Here is an 18,055-nt window from a genome sequence, read left to right on the forward strand (position 1 = left end):
TCTTGCTATCACCAGGGAAAACCTAGAAGGAAGGACAAGGGGAAAAAGATTTATAAGTCTTTCCAATGTCAGTGGCAAACTCTATTCTTTAGGACGAGTTCTTCGTGAGTACACAGACACATACAGGAAGGAGAGACTTCTTGTGGAAGGCTTCTAATGAAAAAGAGCAATCATCAGTTGAAATAACATACCTACACCGGTATTTGCCCATAAGAACCACTGTTTAGTTTGCGAATGGCTACATGACTTCACTCCTCAATAGGACTGCTGAATAATTATGCATGAATTTGCACTATAATCCAGGATATTAGTATTAGTAATAGAAAAACACTGTGGCATAATAGAAATTCTGTAATGAGTCATTTAATGCAATAGGCAGCTTTCAAATCTAATAAATAAATAATTTGGCAAGTAACATGTTAGGCTAAAGTATATGTAGAATTGTATTGTTACACAAGTCACTGCAGTGCTAATAGACTTCAAAATAATATAATGAGGTGAGCAAAGCCACACCCCTTTTAAAAATGTGCATTTAAAAAAGATGTAGGGCTTGGATTGCCAAGTCACAATTGAGGTTTGAAAGCCAATAACTGTAGCTGTAGACATTCCTGTATATTGCATATTATCTCTACTACATAAAGGCAAACAATATCATTTAATGATATGTTGCTCCAATCAATATTTGCAGTAATTAAGCCAGACAATATGCTGAATCAGTATAAAGGTAATTTGTCATGGTACTCCATGGCTATGGAGAATCATTATTTTATCATATGTTCCATAAGTGAAGTCTTTACTGAAAAATAAGGTATGACATGAATCATGATTTAGACTAAATTCTTCCTGCATATTTTGTTTTACTATTTCTCTATTCTTCTTTAGATTTAAATGCTATCTACCCATGCTTCAGTTGAAGAAAGCTATATCAGCAAGAAATTTGCTGCTCCCATTGCTGAGCCTTATTTCTGTTCCAACACATGCTGTCCTGATTAAGCAAACACAGTGCTGGATAGACAAAGCAACTGGTTGAGTCTTTCAGTTTTACTTCCCTCTCTGCTCAATACATTTGCAATCATTACAACTGCAGCAAAAATGCGGTGAATCTGAATGCAGTTTACTGCTAGGCCCCTTCTTTTGATTTTCTTCCTACATTGCATTCTGTGTTAACCCAAACTGAAAACAGATTAAACAAGCAATAACCAAATCAATCGCAAAGGGAGCAGAATCAGAATATTTTTATTTGGGAGTTCCCTTTTCTTCCCTGTACTCTGTGACCTCACACATGCGACTGCTGCTTGTTTATATTTCCAACACAGTGAGAAATAAAGCTCAACAGATTTTACACAACTTGAAATTGTTGCTGGATGCTATTAACTTACAAAATAGAAAATGCTACTTTAATGTCTGTTCAGCTAAGGATAATTTAGACTTCTCTCTAACATAGGCTAAGAATAATAAGCATAACCAGGGTACTATGGCAGAAAGAAGTTATTGCCAAAATGGATATAACATTGGTAAGTATAAATGGCCATAGTGTAATTATTAAAGCTATATCAAAGTAAATCAAATCTTTATTAAGGTCATAGATCAGCAAATCAGATTTGAATTTCCCTTGTAAGTACTGCCAAGAGTATTAAATTTTATTATCAGTTGAAAAAGCCATACAAAGCACACAAATTTGGCCTAAAGGATACAAAGTTCAGACATACACATATTTTTAAACCTCTGGTAGTGGGCTTAAACAGAAAAGATAAACCAATGAAGAGGAGGTCTTCTACACAGAGTTGGTTTAAATTAAGGACTGAAGAGTTCTTGTACTATGATCAAATGAGATTTCCCAGAGCTCCATTGCTAAAATATAGAAGCAAACCCTGTTATTACAGAGGTGTTATTAACTATTTAGAAACAACAAACATGTAAGTCTTTAAAAACTAAATTTAATTAAATAAAAGAAACTCCACCCACACCAAAGCACACATTAAAACTTGTCCATTTGTGTGATCTCACTGTATCATGGCTCTGCCTATTGCAACTCATGTAGACATTTTTTAAAGTGCAGCTTCAAGACATTAAAAACTTAATTACCCTGATGTACAGTACCTTTATTTTTTCTCATTAAGCAAGTTTCCCCTGTGCCTTATACATTTCTATAATTTGAAATGTGGTCTCATTCAACATTTTACTTTGATTCTACACTCAGTGACTTTCACTATGTGATCTAGTTTTATATTTTATTCCAAATCAAATATTCTGGCCAATGTAGTATAATTTCAATTTTTTAAATAATCACATTCCCAACATAGTTATTTTCATTATCACTGGTTTCCCCAGGAACCTCATAAGACTTGACATTATTTCACTGCAAGCTTACATTCTATCACCTTCTATTAGCCAACTTGAGCTTCTAAAAATAGCCAACTTGAGTTTTTAAGATTTTTTCAATTTCAATTTAATTACCATTAGCAATATGATAATAGTTATTCCAAATTTGGGGGAAAGCACCAGGTTGCTTTCTCTTGTGCTGGTTTATATGCACTATAGATCTGAATGCCTCCATGTGACTAAGTAGTCTACTTTTATCCATATGTAATGTATGCCAATCATTTATAATATTGGGAACAATACTGATAATTATTGGCTTGACATCAAAAGTAGCACGTTTATTTACAACAATGGCTTACCCTACACTGTCTCTCCCACTGTTTCTTTTGTGTACCACAAAAGCCAGATATTAGTATAAGGCAACTATATTTTGTAGCAAATTTCTGGATGGCCAGTAGATAGGTTTTTTTTTCCTGTTTCTCTTTCTGGAGACCCATAGTTGTGGGCAAGCCAGATTTTTTCAGCTCTGTTCTAGTTAGGATTGTTGTTTACCACGCCGCAGGTAAGACTGTTGTTTAAAAGCAGCACAATATGAACCAATTCAATAGGTCAGTTTGCCAGTGGTTGCACATCTAGACTCCATACCTTTAGGAATTACCGTATCTGGAATGGACAGTTGACCTTATATCAACTGACCTCACAATTAAGAAATTGATGAGTAGATCTAACTTATACCAAAAATACCCCTGTTCTACTTACTTTAAAACAACCCTCTCTCCTCCCAGCCTATTTTACAAGCTAAATAGGCACACAAATTCCAGTGGGCACATAACAACAACACTTTTAAGGAACAGGATCGCAACTCCTTTGATCGGTGAAACATGAGGATTGTTGGGGGCAATAAGCTAACTCTGTAAACCACAAAGAGAGTGCTGTAAAGCATTCTAAAGCGGTATATAAGTCTAAGTGCTATTGCTATTTGGATAAGATGACCAGACGTCCCGATTTCAGTGGGACAGTCACGATTTCTAACAATTTGTCCCGTGTCCCGGGGCGTTTTAAAAAAGTCCCGATTTTCTGACTTCATGTTGAAAGCCCAGTGGCTTTAAGAAATCATAACCAGGGCAAGACAAAAGACACTGTCTAACTAACCTCTCTCTCTGTCTCAGTACTTTCATTGAAGATATAATTAAAACGTTAAAGCAAGAAAACGGATCTCCCCGCCCTTTTACCTCATTTTATAAGAAAAGATGACCCAGTACCATAGAGCTCCAGGAAATACTTGGCTAGAGAGGTCGCGAGTGTTCCTTCCTGGATTTTCTGGAGGGGAGGGGCACGGAGGTTGGAGGTCGGCTCGTGTGGAAAAAATGGTGGCAAAGTTTCTTTGAAAAATATTTTCCTGGGGCTAATAATTTCACCATTTTAATTTGCTCTGTTCTTTGTATTAACATCTACATCATTCTGGATTGACTTGGAGTGTCTGCCTGCTGGTAAGTGATCTGGGTTTTTTTCTTTTATTTTTTAATGTATTTTAAAATAATATTTTATTTATTGTGCATAGGATTTTTTAAAATAGTTTTATTCTGTGTGGATTCTTTTTTAAATTGTCTTAGACTATTTAAAAAAAGATTCTATCCAAAATAAATTGAAGTGAAACCATGTTTAAAAATTCTATGCACAATACTTTGAAATATATTGTGCATAGAATTTTTAAAAATAGTTTTTCTTCAATTTATTCTGTGTGGAATAGTTTGAAATGTTTTACTTCAATTATTCTGTGTGGATTCTTTTTTTAAATTGTCTTAAGACTATTTAAAAAAAAGATTTTATCCAAAATACAAAATACCAGCTGCAGTTATTCACTTAAGAACTGTGGCAAGAAAGGTGGTATAATGGGTTTAGTGACCAAAGTTACAATGACATTGAAAAAAGTGACTAATGACCATTTTTCACACTTAGCGACCATTGCAACATCCTCATGGTCACGTGATAAAAAATTTGATGTTTGGCAACAGTTACAATTTATATTTGTAAATTGTAGTTATGTTGAAATAAAAAAAATATTACAATACTATTTTTGCGTTATATGAATTTTTTTGTTGCTCCGTATAAATTTTTTAATCAAACCCCCCCCCCCCCCCCGGGTCAAAGGTATCCCTCTTTACCAGTCTGAAAATCTGGTCACCTTATATTTGGAGTAACCGCAATCGTTTTGTCTCCTTTCCAAAGGCCAAGGTGGGCTTTGACACCGGCGGCGCAGGGCAAACAACCCAAGGGGCCAAAACAGGCGTATTTACGACACTTTCATAAAAGTAAGGCTCCATCCATCCCTCCTTTTCCCTTCCTCATCGAAGAACCGGCGTCTGCGGAAGGACCTTCGCAGGCCCGCCGACCCCACCCTTTTGTTTCTTTTCAAAGCGGGGGGAAGGGCCGGTGGGGAACCTTCCCGTCGTCTCTTTCTCTTCTCTGCCGGCCCCTCCCGCACAATAGCCCAAAGCATTTTCCCAGCCCCCTCCGCTCCCCTCCCTCCCTTTCCCCCTCCCTCGCTTTATCGGCGGCCAGCATTTGACAGGAAGGCCAGTCACGTGGCAGCCGGAAAGCGTCTCTTTTGCGACTTCAATGACAGGCAAAATGTGCGACAGTCGCTTGCTGGGGAAGGAGGAAGCTACTTAAGAGGCTCTTCGCCTTGTTTTAAAGGCAGGGTTGGTTGGCTGCCTTGCGCACTTTACAGTTCCCTTTCTCCGCCCCTCTGGTGGTCTGGACAGCGGGTTTGGGAAGAGGGAAAGCATTCTGGTGGGGGGAGCAGACTGAGGTCTTTGACCTAAGTTTGGGAGTTTAGATGAGCTCGTAGCCTCCTTCTCTTCCCACTCCCCCCACTCCCCACCCCCCCACTCCCTTGAGCCCCGCTCTTGCCGGCAGCAGTCTCCAGGTGTACAGTTCAGGCAGGAGGAGGGGCCGTTCCCGGCTGCATTAGCGTCCAACATGGATAGAGAAATGATACTGGCTGATTTTCAGGTAAATTTCAAATTCCACCACTGCCATATTCTAACCATGATCTCTTTTCCTCCCTGTCTCTCTTTTCCCCTCCCTCCCTCTCTCCTTCCCTCTCTTTCTTCCTGTTTCCTTTTCTCCCGGCTTCTCTGTTTTCTTTTTCTTTGGTGGAAGGATCTAAGTTCCGGAATTGGCGAGCCCTGCTCCGATATTAAGAGTAGAGCAACCACAACAATAATAAAGCTGGAGACTGTTTATTCTTTGCATTCGATAATCCACGAGACAATCCAAGAAACGTGAATAATGTTAATTAAACATAGGTTAATTGCAGTAATGTATCTAACCTTTGTCTTCACAAACAGATAAAGGAACAACCTAAGCCCAGTCAGAGGAGTTGTTGTTTTAAACAAGTACTTAAAAAGATTGCTATCCTCCATATATCTGGTTCATTCTGATCCTTTGCAAACTTCTAATAAATTTCACAGGACAGAAAAAAGTAAGATAATAAAAAGATATGCCTGTACCCCAGGGCTCATATGTACTGTGATTTTTTTTTAAAAAGATGTTAAATGAAAGATTAGAAAAGAACTTTGGTGCCTTGTACACTAAAAAACCCTTCACATTCTCTAATGTTTATCTTAATATTTGGAAAGTAATTGATCACACACACACACACACACACACACACACACATATATATTAAGTGTTACAACCCCTGGTATGTCCAAATATGGGAGGAAGCTTACTGCTTCCATTCTCTGTCTATCGGCTCGTCACAAGAGACCATCCAGACAGAAAGCTAATATTTTTACTGTTGCCTTTGTTACATTTGTGTTGTATTTGTCTCCCTTTATTTATTTATCAGCACAAATACAACAAACACACACACACACATATATATTTAATTCTCCCATAAATTTAGCTCTGGGGGCAATAATCAACTTGTTAGGGTAAGATATAATCACTATTGAGATTTAAATAAACAGAAAGCAGCTTTTTGAATTTCAGCTCTCATTTCTAACTAGCAAGGACAGTGGCATGGAATAATACTATTTGTAGTCCAAAAGATAAGGGGAACATTGGATTGTTTGCCCTGTCTTGCAGTATGCTTGTCTGTAAGAACTGTATTTCCTTGTGTTTCTATGTAATATTTATACACCAGTTGAGAAATAATTCACTGGATTTGAATTCCATGAATATGTGTACAAACTTTCAAGTTTAATATAATTTATATATGGCTCTTATAAAAAAATGACCATAGCTTATATGAATAATTTTAGTTCTAGAGTTTCATTCTTTTTGAGCTATTGAACCTGGCATTTTCAGAAAATAACACTATCGCAAATGCCTGTATATCCACTTCCAATAAAATATTTCATAAAATGCCAAAGTTATATTTCATAAAACTTCAAAGCAAACTAAAGAATAATATTGAACCCACAGTTTGTTCTTTCAGGGTTACTCCTCAAGTTCTTTTAGTCTATGCTCTCACACATAAGCAACCCCTAGAAGAGAGATGTTCTGCTCTTTTACTTTTGGGCTACCTCACTAACCATTTAACTTCACTCTTTGCCCTCTGTTGCCCATATAAAATTTGCTTTTGTTTCCCCACCTCCTTTTCCTACTCTTTATCAGGTCAGCTATAATTCTCCTTGAAATCAGTTCCACTTCTTCATTTGTTGCCATCTGCAAGCTTTCCCCTTCTTATGGCAGAGGTTTATTTTTTTTTTTAGTTTTCCACTCTCTGGCAATTGATAATGGAGTACTGGATTGCAGGATCTTAATTTACTAATAACATATTTTGGGGCCAGTCATATTGGGAGATAAATATGGAAGGTAACTGCAGTCTGATATTTCTCTTAAAAGGGTTTCTGGAGAAAAAAAAAGAATTAAATCATAAGCACCCGCAGAGCATAATAGAGGCACGGGTGGAAGTATCCACAGGTGTATATTGCTGATTCTGTTTTAAGTTAATTATGTCACAATTTGTTAATTTCTTCTAACTGATCTTTTAAAATTACTTCTATTTTGCTGCATGCAAATGAAATATCTAATGAGCATCAGGTTTATTTAAAGAAGATAAGTGAAATATATCATAAGTGTAGAAAGTTGTACTCAGATATATTCTTTCTAGCAAATAAGGTAATGTACAAAGGCAGAATGCTATGGTATGTGGAATTTAGGCCCAGGAATTGGTCCATGAAAGTCAATTACAACATCATTGAAATTTTAGCAAAATGTTTAAATCAAATTCCTTTTCTTAATTATTTGGCAAACATAGAAGGTCTTATAGGTAGTAATATACTAATCCTTTCCTTTTTGATGAGGAGCCTGCTAATTATATTGAGAAATAGTAAGAGTTTTATTTATTTATTAAATTACATTTATAAGCTGCTGCATTTCACCAATTTGGCAATTCTTTTGCTGAATTTATTGATACTTCCCACTCTATATGAACATTTTCATAAACAAACATTTTGATCTTGTTCTATATATTTGGCTTTAAGTTTTATACTCACTTTTTGTAGTATATATTAATAGATGTATACTTTGCATGCTTGTTTGTAGAGTACCTTATGCAGAGAGAATTTAAAAATGTACAGATGAAAGTGCTGACAATAGTTGACGAAGATGTTTTATAAAAGACAAAATGCTGCCTGCTTTCATTCTGCACAAGATAAACTTTATAGTTTGGTAGTCTATGATGCTATGTGTTTTGGATTAGGATCTCGATGATGTATGATGTATGAAGTTTGAAGAAATGAAGTTTGTGATATTTTAATTTTTATTGATTTTTATCAGGTTTAATTAGGACGATATCAAAAGATGAATTCAATAGCATGCTTGAATCAGCAGAAGAAACAGTTCCTTCTCTGAAGTAAATTTATAAATACTTTTCTAACAAAAATCCAATAGGGCAGCAACTGCATTCCTAATAATTTTAGATTATTTGAATATAATGAATTCAGAATTGTTGGTATCTTATGTCAATTATGATTTATTACTGAACAATGTTATTTATTTATATCCCACCTTTATTATTTTTACAAATAACATTCGGTAGTGAACATATCCAACATTCCTTCTTCCTCTTATTTTTTCCCATAACAGCAACCCTATGAGCTTAGTTGGGCTGAGAGCTAGTGACTGGCCCAAGGCCACCCAGCTGGCTTTCATGGCTAAAGTGGGTCTAGAATTTATAATCTCCTGGTTTCTAGCCTGGTGCCTTAACCACTAGACAATACTGCTCAAACCAAACTGGTTATATTTGAGGTATATTTACTACTATATTATGGATCACAATCCTATTGACATCCATCTGGGACAAAGACTTACTGATCACTGCAAGATGATTTATTTTGAATAAGCACACATTGGATTAATCTGATTGATGTGATTTGAAGGGTGGAAAATAAGAAAAATTCCATATTTGCTGATCGTCAGAACTCTTTGAGATATATTAGCATTCTGAAGCTAAGAAAATGATTTTTTAAGAAACCATTGATATTAAAACCCAAACACTATTTACTTAGATATAAATTATATTGATAGTAATATATGTGTAACAAGATATAATTGTACCTCGGCACTTGACTGCTTCAAAACTTTTCAAATTTGATATAGACACATTTTGAAGCAGAAATCTTGTCCTGGAACTTGTCTTTCTCCTGGTAGTCCATGTGCATGGAAGAACTTACTGATATTGGTTGCCTCATGGCTCACTATTTCTTCCAGCTGAAATACTGGGTCATGTAGTAAGTCACATGGTTTTCTTGGTACTCGTGTTAATATTTGTTGCATCTTCCAGAACAAATGACAAACTTGGACTGAGGTATCATTGTAACAACTTTTTTAGGGTAAGTTACAATTCTATGTGCATGGTTTCCTGAGTATAGTTACCATTGAAGTTTTCCTGCTAAGTTCTTAAGTAGGAATTGAATCCAAATCTTGGATGCTTCCATGCATGGTTCTATTCCTAATTGGACTATAAGTATTGTATTTTCATTTCTTTCATTTTACAACTTCTAGGATTAACATTTGTTTGATTGTCATATACAATAGCTTATATACAATAGCAGCTCTTTGCAGTGGTTTTCATGATATTTCATATCTTTTGTATAAAGTTCTATTTAGAACTTTATTCTAGAACTTAATTCTTTAAGAGAGTTTCACATTATTTTGTGAGTAATATTTCTGCTACATGAGCTTCTATTTAAGGAAATATTTTTACAGAATTAAATTCTATAACACTGAAATAAAGTACTAATATACAATTGAAAATATTTTTTCTTTCAAAATGCTTATTTCTGACTATGTTTTCTGTTTTGTTTCTGCACGATGTGTTGAGATTTATGCTACATCCTCAGAAGGCAGTGGAGTTTTATTCATGCTAGAGGGGAAAAAAATCATAATTTCATATATTTTAAAGAAGATGCTTCTTTTCCAAAATTGAACGTTTGTAACTTGAAAAAAAATTGAACATTTTTTAAAAACCACATATTTACCAAAGCAACTATGAAGGCTGATTCATACACTTTATTTTTTGAAAAAATGATTTCAAAGGCATTGATCATATCTAAAGGCAATGAGCCTTTTTATACAGAGTATGAATCTGAAATAAGTTCTCTCTATAAATCTGTAACTGGCAGATTTGAACGTTTGAGAAATAAGATTAAGATCTACAGGAGGCTTAGTATAATTCTATTTTAGGCATAGGAGTGCAAATATTTTTATATACCAATATTAGAGAACAGATTGTACTTTTCCTTTAGTATAGATATAGATCTTGAATTTGATTACCTTTTGGTTTTGTCTTCCTATATGTTTTACATTGGAATGTGATTTGTGATATGTTTGAATTGTAACTTTACACGTGTGACCTGTTGAACCGAAACCTTAGACTAGGATGACCATTGATATTATTTCACTGAAGCCAGTATGTAGTTCAAGTCTTTGTTAATGTCACTTTGCTTTTTCATTTAATTCAAGGTTATTTGTAATCTTATCTCTCTTACTGGAAATTCACATTTACATTTTTCTGCTTTTTTTAAAAAAAGAGCAAATACAATATTGTGAAATCTATTGAATACAATAGATTACTTTAACAGCTTACAAGGCATTTTAGAGGCAATACCAAATATTGTTAGTGAATTAATGATACAGATATACTGTATGTGATGGTTTTACATGAAAAATACTAAAGTAAAAGTATTTTAAAAGGAAAGCGTTTTACAGCTTGTAATGGCATGTTTGAAAACTCCTTTCTCAAAAGCACACCTTGTTCCTGCTTTTCCTACCTTTATGTACTGTTTGATAGTTACAATTGCTGCCATCTATCTTCCAGGGGATACTTTATCCCGATGTGTTATCTCCCATCCCTAGTTTGTTTTAGAGGGGCTTCTAAGGACCTCTGTTACTCTATTTGTATTTAAAAGGAAAAATATGAGAAAAATGAAATAATTTTCTATATTACACAGCTTCACCATCTTGTGACTAAGCCTATCACTAAGAGATATCAAGACTTCTTTCTTCTGCTTGGGAAGTAGACCAATGTAGTAGGAGATAAATACAATCACATTTTCTTAAAAAGGAAGACATTACATATAGTCTGTCTTGGGATAGATAAATAAGAAAATTGTTACAACTAGGGGACAGCAACTTGAGAATTATAAAACACAAAAAATGCTCCATTCAGCCCACAAGATGTTGCTGGTTGTAGCTAATGGCTACAAATTGCTTTTTCCCCCCAACTGGAACCTCAGAAGAAATAATAAGACAATTGCATTTACAAGAGGGTTCTTATAAAATGTCATGCAAACAGCTTGAAAGGATTGATGCAAACTGAGGATTAATTACCCAATTATGAAATTTACATAGAGAAATGATTCTCTCTAGTTCGCTCTATATATAAAAGAAAAAAATAGCATGAAATCCGTATCTTTACATTTTTATCTGTTCTTAGAGAAGAAGACTCCTTAGAGAACACATTATCAGTTTATCTGGATTTGTCCTCAGTTTTTTGGAATGTAGTGAATTTACCTAAAACTGTGGACAGGGGGGTGGAATGTTTTCCAGCCTCTGGCTAGCAATTTCTGCCTCATTTTAAAAGGACTCTCAATTTTCCTATTTCTAGGAAAGAGGGAGGAACTGTGGGTGTATCTTTGTGCTTGCTTGATAAAAAGAGTATCTCTTCCGTGTAGTTGTTTATCAGGGATATCAGCATCTGTGAAACTCTCAGCCAGTTGACTAGCAACATGGATACTATATTTTGTTCAGTTAGAGTTGAAACCGTTTCAGAGCTGTTATTAGCTTCCTTTTTATAGCATGTTGTCAGTGTTAAATGCTACTTTTAAAACTGCAAGACCCTAAAAGGGATGCACATTTTTGTTTACTATACTTACTAATAAAACTATAGCCCTAATATGGATTTGGAATTTAATTTTCACCAGCATAGCAATCTCTGCTTTTTATGTGATCTTTTCTTAATATGTATTATTGAAACACTCTACTAATGAACCACAGCTGTGAAAAGTACAGTAAAAGAAAAAAAACCTGTAATATTTAACATGAATTTTTAGTGTATAACAGTAACATGCCTTGGTAGTTTAGGATGCTAAATACAATTGGCATACAATATTTTATTTTACATTTATCCTATTATAAATAGAAATTATTTTTATTGCAGACAGATACATCTGTGTTATGTACTTGGAATTTAGCTTCTTAATCCAGATTGTTGCAAGCACCTAAGTGGCCTTGATGACATCAAGTTTTCTCTAGCCACAGCAAGTCCATTTTGGACATATATAACCTGGGTCTTGCCATCTATGTTTTGGGAACCTCCTGATTGGGAATGGCAATGAGCGTTTAATCTAGACCATTAACCAGATTATCTGTTCTCTATCCCCAATGATATGGATAAATAAGAGGTGAAGCTCTTAATGAAATTGTTTGTCATTTAGGCCAGAGTCTAGACCCGTGATGGTGAACCTATGGCATGCGTGCCCGAAGTGGCACATGGAGCCATGTTGCCTGGGACATGTGGCATTGCCCATTCCTATTTTGGGTTTCTGGTGTGTATGTGCGCATGATGATCAGCTGACTTTCGTGCATGCGGCACGCTAGAAACAGGAAGAGCAGGTCTGTCAGGCACGCATGCGTGCCAATAACTGGAAGAATAACTGTCCGGTCACTACCCCAAAATACCTGGCCCAGAACATGTATTTCTAGTTCTGTGTCTCAACTGAACACATATGTCTAGATTGAGTACATGTGTTTTGGTGTAAGCATAGACATTTGAATTTGGCTTTTTTGTTTATTGATTTCAGGTTTACTAAATTATCTTTGAAAATTAATGCTAATAAACAGATTTTTAGAGGTAATTCAGCTCAGTTAATAATTTTTGTATGTTACACCTGTTGTTATATTGATTGCCATATCAGGTATGGGCTGCAAAAAAATGGGTCAGGTGTCAGAAAAGGTATTTGACCAATAAACTCTTAGGTCCTTTTAGTCATCCCGACTCCACCCCAACAAGAGATTTTATAGGATCGTAAAAAGAAAAAAATAGCATTCAGAAATGTTTTCTATAGTGGTAGGTGTGGATCCATGACTTTATTGCTGAATAAAAATGGAGAAGTATTTTGAGAAGTAAAGAAATTGAGTAAAAACAAATTGGAAGGTAATAGATAGTTGGTATTCACTTACTAGCTATCTACTATAATCAACACTTACTACTTAGTTTTTAAAGGGAGGCAGCATTGCAGATTTTGCTATGGTATTCAACTTTCCCAAAAAACATATTCTACTTTATTACTTTATATGCAACTCAAGGCAGTAAACAAACTGTACATACTGTGATACTCCTTCCTCCTATTTTCCCCACAACAACTTGTGAAGTGGATTGGGCTCCTCCTCCTTAGAGAGCACGACTAGACTGGAGTCACCCAGTTGATTTTCATGATTGTGGGGCTAGAATTCAGAGTCTCCCAGTTTCTAACCTATTTAACCATTGGATCAAATTTTTCTCTTATTCTGCAGCACGGTGTATGAACTGTACTTCATCATATTTGTGTTCAGAAGTTTATATGTCGATCTTTGATTTTGTAAGGAATTTTGTCTTGCATTTTTTGGTGCCACAGATTAGCACATATATACTTCTACACTATGTAGGTATATGCATATTTAGGGCACAGATTAAAAAATGTTATCAAGTGTTTGTTTACTTTGCTTTAACAAGACTTTGCTTTAACAAGCATGCCATTCTTCTTTTCCTTTGCAGATTTGTTAACTGCAGGAAAAATAGAGTTTGTTTTTGTTTGCAAAGAGTACTGAAGTTGACCCGGACAGTCCCGGGCCACTCCCCCTTTTCAGACAACTTGCTTTCTTCTACATTTATTAGGCTGGCTTCAGGCTGACTACTCTACCACTGAAAGGGATTACAGAAAGGGAAATAGAACTAACTGAATTCAGTAAACAAATTGTGCTGCAGATAACTTTTTTTTCTTGTATAATTATGGTAAGATATTGCAGTGAATATAGATTGTTACAAAAGTAGCCAAATCTACTTAAAGGGTGAATTGGCAAGTACAGTACTTAAAAATATTAATTTTTCCAACCACTTCCTTTCTGACCACTCTCTTAAATCAGTAATTTGACTATTTAGCAGTACTATTTCTTAGTGTGTTGAGTTGGGAAAAAAAACTATTTTATTCTCGAGCTGTGGATGCCAGAACTTTGCTTGAGAAGCAAACTTTGATAAGACTTTTGATAAGAGTACTTCCAAAGCTCAGCAGCATTTGAAAGCTTTCTTGTCTTTCTTTCTTATCAATATGTATAGCAGGGTATCATGAAAGATGATTTCAGAGCATAGGATAGGGGAGACTGTATTTTCCTACATGTGATACTTCGTAGATTGGAAAAAGTTTACTGTATTGCTTGCCAGGTAATATTAGAATTGCCCCCTGCTGCATAGTAAGCTCCCTGCCTGAGCTCCTTGACTCCATTTCCAGGTTGACTATGGAGTTCCCCAGACTTGTCATCTTCAGAAACTTCAATCTTCCTTCTCTGAGTTGGAAGCAGTTCAGGAATTCATGGCCACCAATGTTCCCTCTAATTTTTTTTCAGTGTGAGCGGAAAAGCATAGTGTTTGAGCGGCACATTTTCATGCCTGAGCACCTGAATTTTTTTCACAGATGTCACCTAAGACAACAACGAAATCAGTATTATTTGAAACTCAAAGTTATGTTTATTCAAGGGACCCGCTTAATTAAAAAGTGTTCTATAATATCAGTATGACTTAACAACGGTCCTGCTTAGCAACCAAAATGTTGGCTCAGAAACTCTGGCATTGAAGCGTGCAAGTCTTAAAGCTGTCAAGTTACAAGACCCTCGCACCCCTAACCCTTTAGGGAAAAAACCCCAGGGGTCTTCAAACCTGACAGCTTTAAGACTTGTGGACTTCAACTCCCAGAATTCCTCCTCCAGTCATGTTGGCTCAGAAACTCTGGCATTGAAGCATGCAAGTGTTAAAGCTGTCAAGTTACAAGATCCACCAGGTTCGGGTCGTGAAGAAGAGAGAAAAGAGCGCTGTTTCCTTGTTGTCTTCCGGGGGCCCTGGAGGGAGGGAGGGAGGGCTCCTAGGGAGAAGTTGCCCACAACCTGGCAACGGTAGTGCTCAAACGTCCTGGTTACCCCGGTTGTGTGAATGCAGCCACCGTGATGCCTTCCTCGCTAATTTTGCTTGCGAGGCTACTGATCGTTTCCATCTTCGCCCCATAGAGCTTTGGGGGAAGATCTGAAGGGGATCGCTGCGTGTTTGGGCAGCGACAGGCTCGGACCCCGCTCCCTTTCCGCAAAGGGCCCCAGCAAGACTCACGAGGGACTCGCGCCCTTTTCCCGGGGTGCTTCTCACCCCCGCAGTCCCAAAGGACAAAGGACACGAAGGCGGTGCTCCTGGAGCAAAAGCGGCGCCGGGCAAAACGAGCATTTGCACCTGCAACGGATGGTACCTTCGCTCCGCCAATGATAGCGCCCAGTCTTCACCCTCGCCCTGCCCCTTCGACCCCTATCCCGCCCCCTCCGAGCTAAGCGGAAATTCTCCTCCAGCCCACAGATTGCGGTTTGTAAAACTGTAATAGGTTTTTTTCGCACGGTAATAAAAGGCGCAAGGAAGGGTGGAAACTGGGAAGCCGCAGCTGTTTGTTTATCTTCAGAGCTGGAGGCAGGGAGAAAGACCCAAACATGGACCCTCCTCCCACCTCCCCGCCCCGCAAGAGAGGCATCAGCGCCGCCCCGAGGAACAGGAGGGGTTGCGGCCGGCACAAACTACCGTCAGTCGCTCCATGCTCTGCTCATCAAAACAAGTCTGGGGAGGTCCTTTGCAGGCCGCCAGTTCTAGCCACCTGCAAAGGACTTCCCCACGTTTGCTTTGGTAGAAATCTCTGCGCGGGAGTTAGAAACTTCTGCGCGGGGATTTCTTTCCATGTGCGCGGCCGCGCACGCGCGCACCTTAGAGGGAACAGTGATGGCCACAAGCCTGTCCAGGTCATGCAGAGGTGGATAAAGGACAGTAGTCATACACCGAATCTGGTGTTCCTGTCAGAACAGTCACTCTGTGATCTCAAATTGCGAGAGATTTTGGTGCCTCCCTTGTCATGGTTAGATCACATTCTATTACTATACCATTGGATTTCAAGGTCCCACTAACCGCTAAGGGAGGCTTGGCTAGATTGGGCTGCCTTTGGTGATTAATGGAACTGGATGAGTTTCAGCAGGAACTGAGGATCGTTCTTGCTGGTCTGCTGCATGGTCCATCTGAAGTCTTGGTTACCACTTGGAATAAGAAGGCAGGTTTGAATTGGATCTTGTCTATGCATCCTTTCCCCTCTCATGATCTGTCATTCCCTGCGATTTACAAAAGAGCTAAGGGAATTGAAGCAACAAAAGAGATATTTAGAGACAAACTCGACTGGACACAGGTGAGAGCTGTGATTAAGGCCTTACCTCATGGTGATAAGAGTGATGAAGTATCAGTACTTTTCTGTTTATTGCCATCCTGTGAACCATGTTTCAGGTGACACAGGCCCTTTTGGGTACAAGCAGCTTAGAGAAAACTTTGCAGGGGTGTGTGGAACACCTAGCCTATCAAAGAGTATAATTAGAGGAAACATGGTAACTCTTTTCCTGTACTTGAGGGCTGTGACAGAGAAGAGGCAATTGATTTATTCTCCAAAACACCAAAGGGCGGGACAAGAAGTAATATGTGGAAGCTTGTTAAACAAAGATCCAGCCTAGAAGTAAGGAGACATTTCCTGACAGAACAATTAATCAGTGGAATAGTTTGCCTCCCAGAGTTGTAGGTGCTTCATTACTGGAAGTTTTCAAAAATAGACTGGATAGCCGCTTATCATTGATGATGTTATAAGGTCTCCTGCCTTGAGCAAGGGCTTGGACTAGAAGATCCCTGTGGCCCCTTCCAGCGCTATGATTTTATTTTCTGCCATTAAGAAGTATATATAACATACATTACTGATACACTCTGAATTCATGAGTACATATAAACATTCTTGTTCGCTTGCTCACTTGCTTAGATTTTGATGTTGAAAAGTGTTCAAAAAGCTGGGATAGAATTTAGAAACAAAACTATAGCTGTCTGCTATCTGGATTTTTCATTGAGCTTGAACATACCTCTGTTTTTATACGTGGATCAAGGAGAAAGGATGTTTTGCATATGAAAAAGTTTGAAATTTGAAGTTTAATAAATTTATATGCCGCCCAATCCCGAAGGACTCCGGGCAGCTTACATAAAAACAATTTAAAAGACTTCTAAAAAGTTTAAAAAGTAGAAGACAAGGCAAGTTAAAAAAGACACAACATGCACTCAACCTTAATGGGGCTGGACCTCATTCAAGAGGTCAACAGCCCCAGGCCTGCCGGAAAAGCCAGGTCTTAATTTTTTTGCGGAAGGCCGCGAGAGTGGGGAGGGTCTGGATCTCTGGGGGTAGTTCGTTCCATAGGGCTGGGGCAGCTACAGAGAAGGCCCTCCCCCGAGGAGCCGCCAAACAACATTGTCTAGTTGACGGCACCCGGAGAAGGCCCATCCTGTGAGATCTTATCGGACGCTGGGAGGTATGTGGCAGAAGACGGTCCCGTAGATATCCAGGTCCTAGGCCATGTAGGGCTTTAGAGGTGATAACCAGCATCTTGAAGCGCGTTCAGAGACCGATCGGGAGCCAGTACAGCTCGCGGAGGATAGGTGTAACATGGGTGTATCTTGGTACACCCAATATCGCTCGCGCGGCTGCATTCTGGACCAGTTGTAGTCTCCGAACGCTTTTCAGGGGCAGCCCCATGTAGAGTGCGTTACAGTAGTCAAGTCTTGAGGTGACGAGGGCATGAGTGACCATTTGAAGTGCCTCCCGATCCAGGTAGGGCCGTGGTGCACCAGGCGAACCTGGGCAAAAGCTCCCCTGGTCACAACTGACAAATGGTGTTCTAGTGTCAGCTGTGGGTCCAGGAGGACACCCAAGTTGGAGCCCTCTCTGAGGGGTGTAAGATTTCATCCCCCCGGCTTAGAGATGGAGTATCTGGACTATCCTTGGGGGGCAACATCCATAGCCACTCGGTCTTGTCAGGGTTGAGTGCAAGCTTGTTCATTTCCATCCAGACCCTAACAGAAACTGGGGTTATTGGGAAGGAAATATAATATTAAATCTGGTTTTAATTTTTGCTTTAGATATTG

The 18,055-nt window shown here is 38.1% G+C and overlaps 1 protein-coding gene and 1 long non-coding RNA gene across 4 annotated transcripts in view; one reads left to right on the forward strand and one right to left on the reverse strand.

Moving 5' to 3' along the window:
* Window positions 1–1,619: 1,619 nt before the first annotated feature.
* On the reverse strand, window positions 1,620–4,789 carry LOC148044594 (uncharacterized). Its single transcript, XR_015697266.1, has 2 exons — window positions 4,508–4,789; window positions 1,620–1,851 (listed from the first exon to the last, which is right to left on the reverse strand). It is a non-coding gene; the product is annotated as an uncharacterized LOC148044594 (long non-coding RNA).
* A 164-nt stretch (window positions 4,790–4,953) lies between these two features.
* The window catches only part of FAF1 (Fas associated factor 1), a 245,287-nt gene continuing 232,185 nt past the window's right edge, over window positions 4,954–18,055 (forward strand). For all 3 annotated transcript variants that reach the window (XM_087719689.1, XM_087719688.1, XM_087719690.1), the window contains exon 1: window positions 4,954–5,337. In XM_087719689.1, the coding sequence (XP_087575815.1) occupies window positions 5,305–5,337 (33 nt within the window). In that variant the 5' untranslated portion in view covers window positions 4,954–5,304. The remainder of the gene's footprint in view (window positions 5,338–18,055) is intronic.

The sequence above is a fragment of the Thamnophis sirtalis genome, unplaced genomic scaffold, assembly GCF_051295495.1.
Source record: "Thamnophis sirtalis isolate CommonGarterSnake01/CBP01778 unplaced genomic scaffold, rThaSir2_p1.2 scaffold_7, whole genome shotgun sequence".
Classification (NCBI taxonomy): domain Eukaryota; kingdom Metazoa; phylum Chordata; class Lepidosauria; order Squamata; family Natricidae; genus Thamnophis; species Thamnophis sirtalis.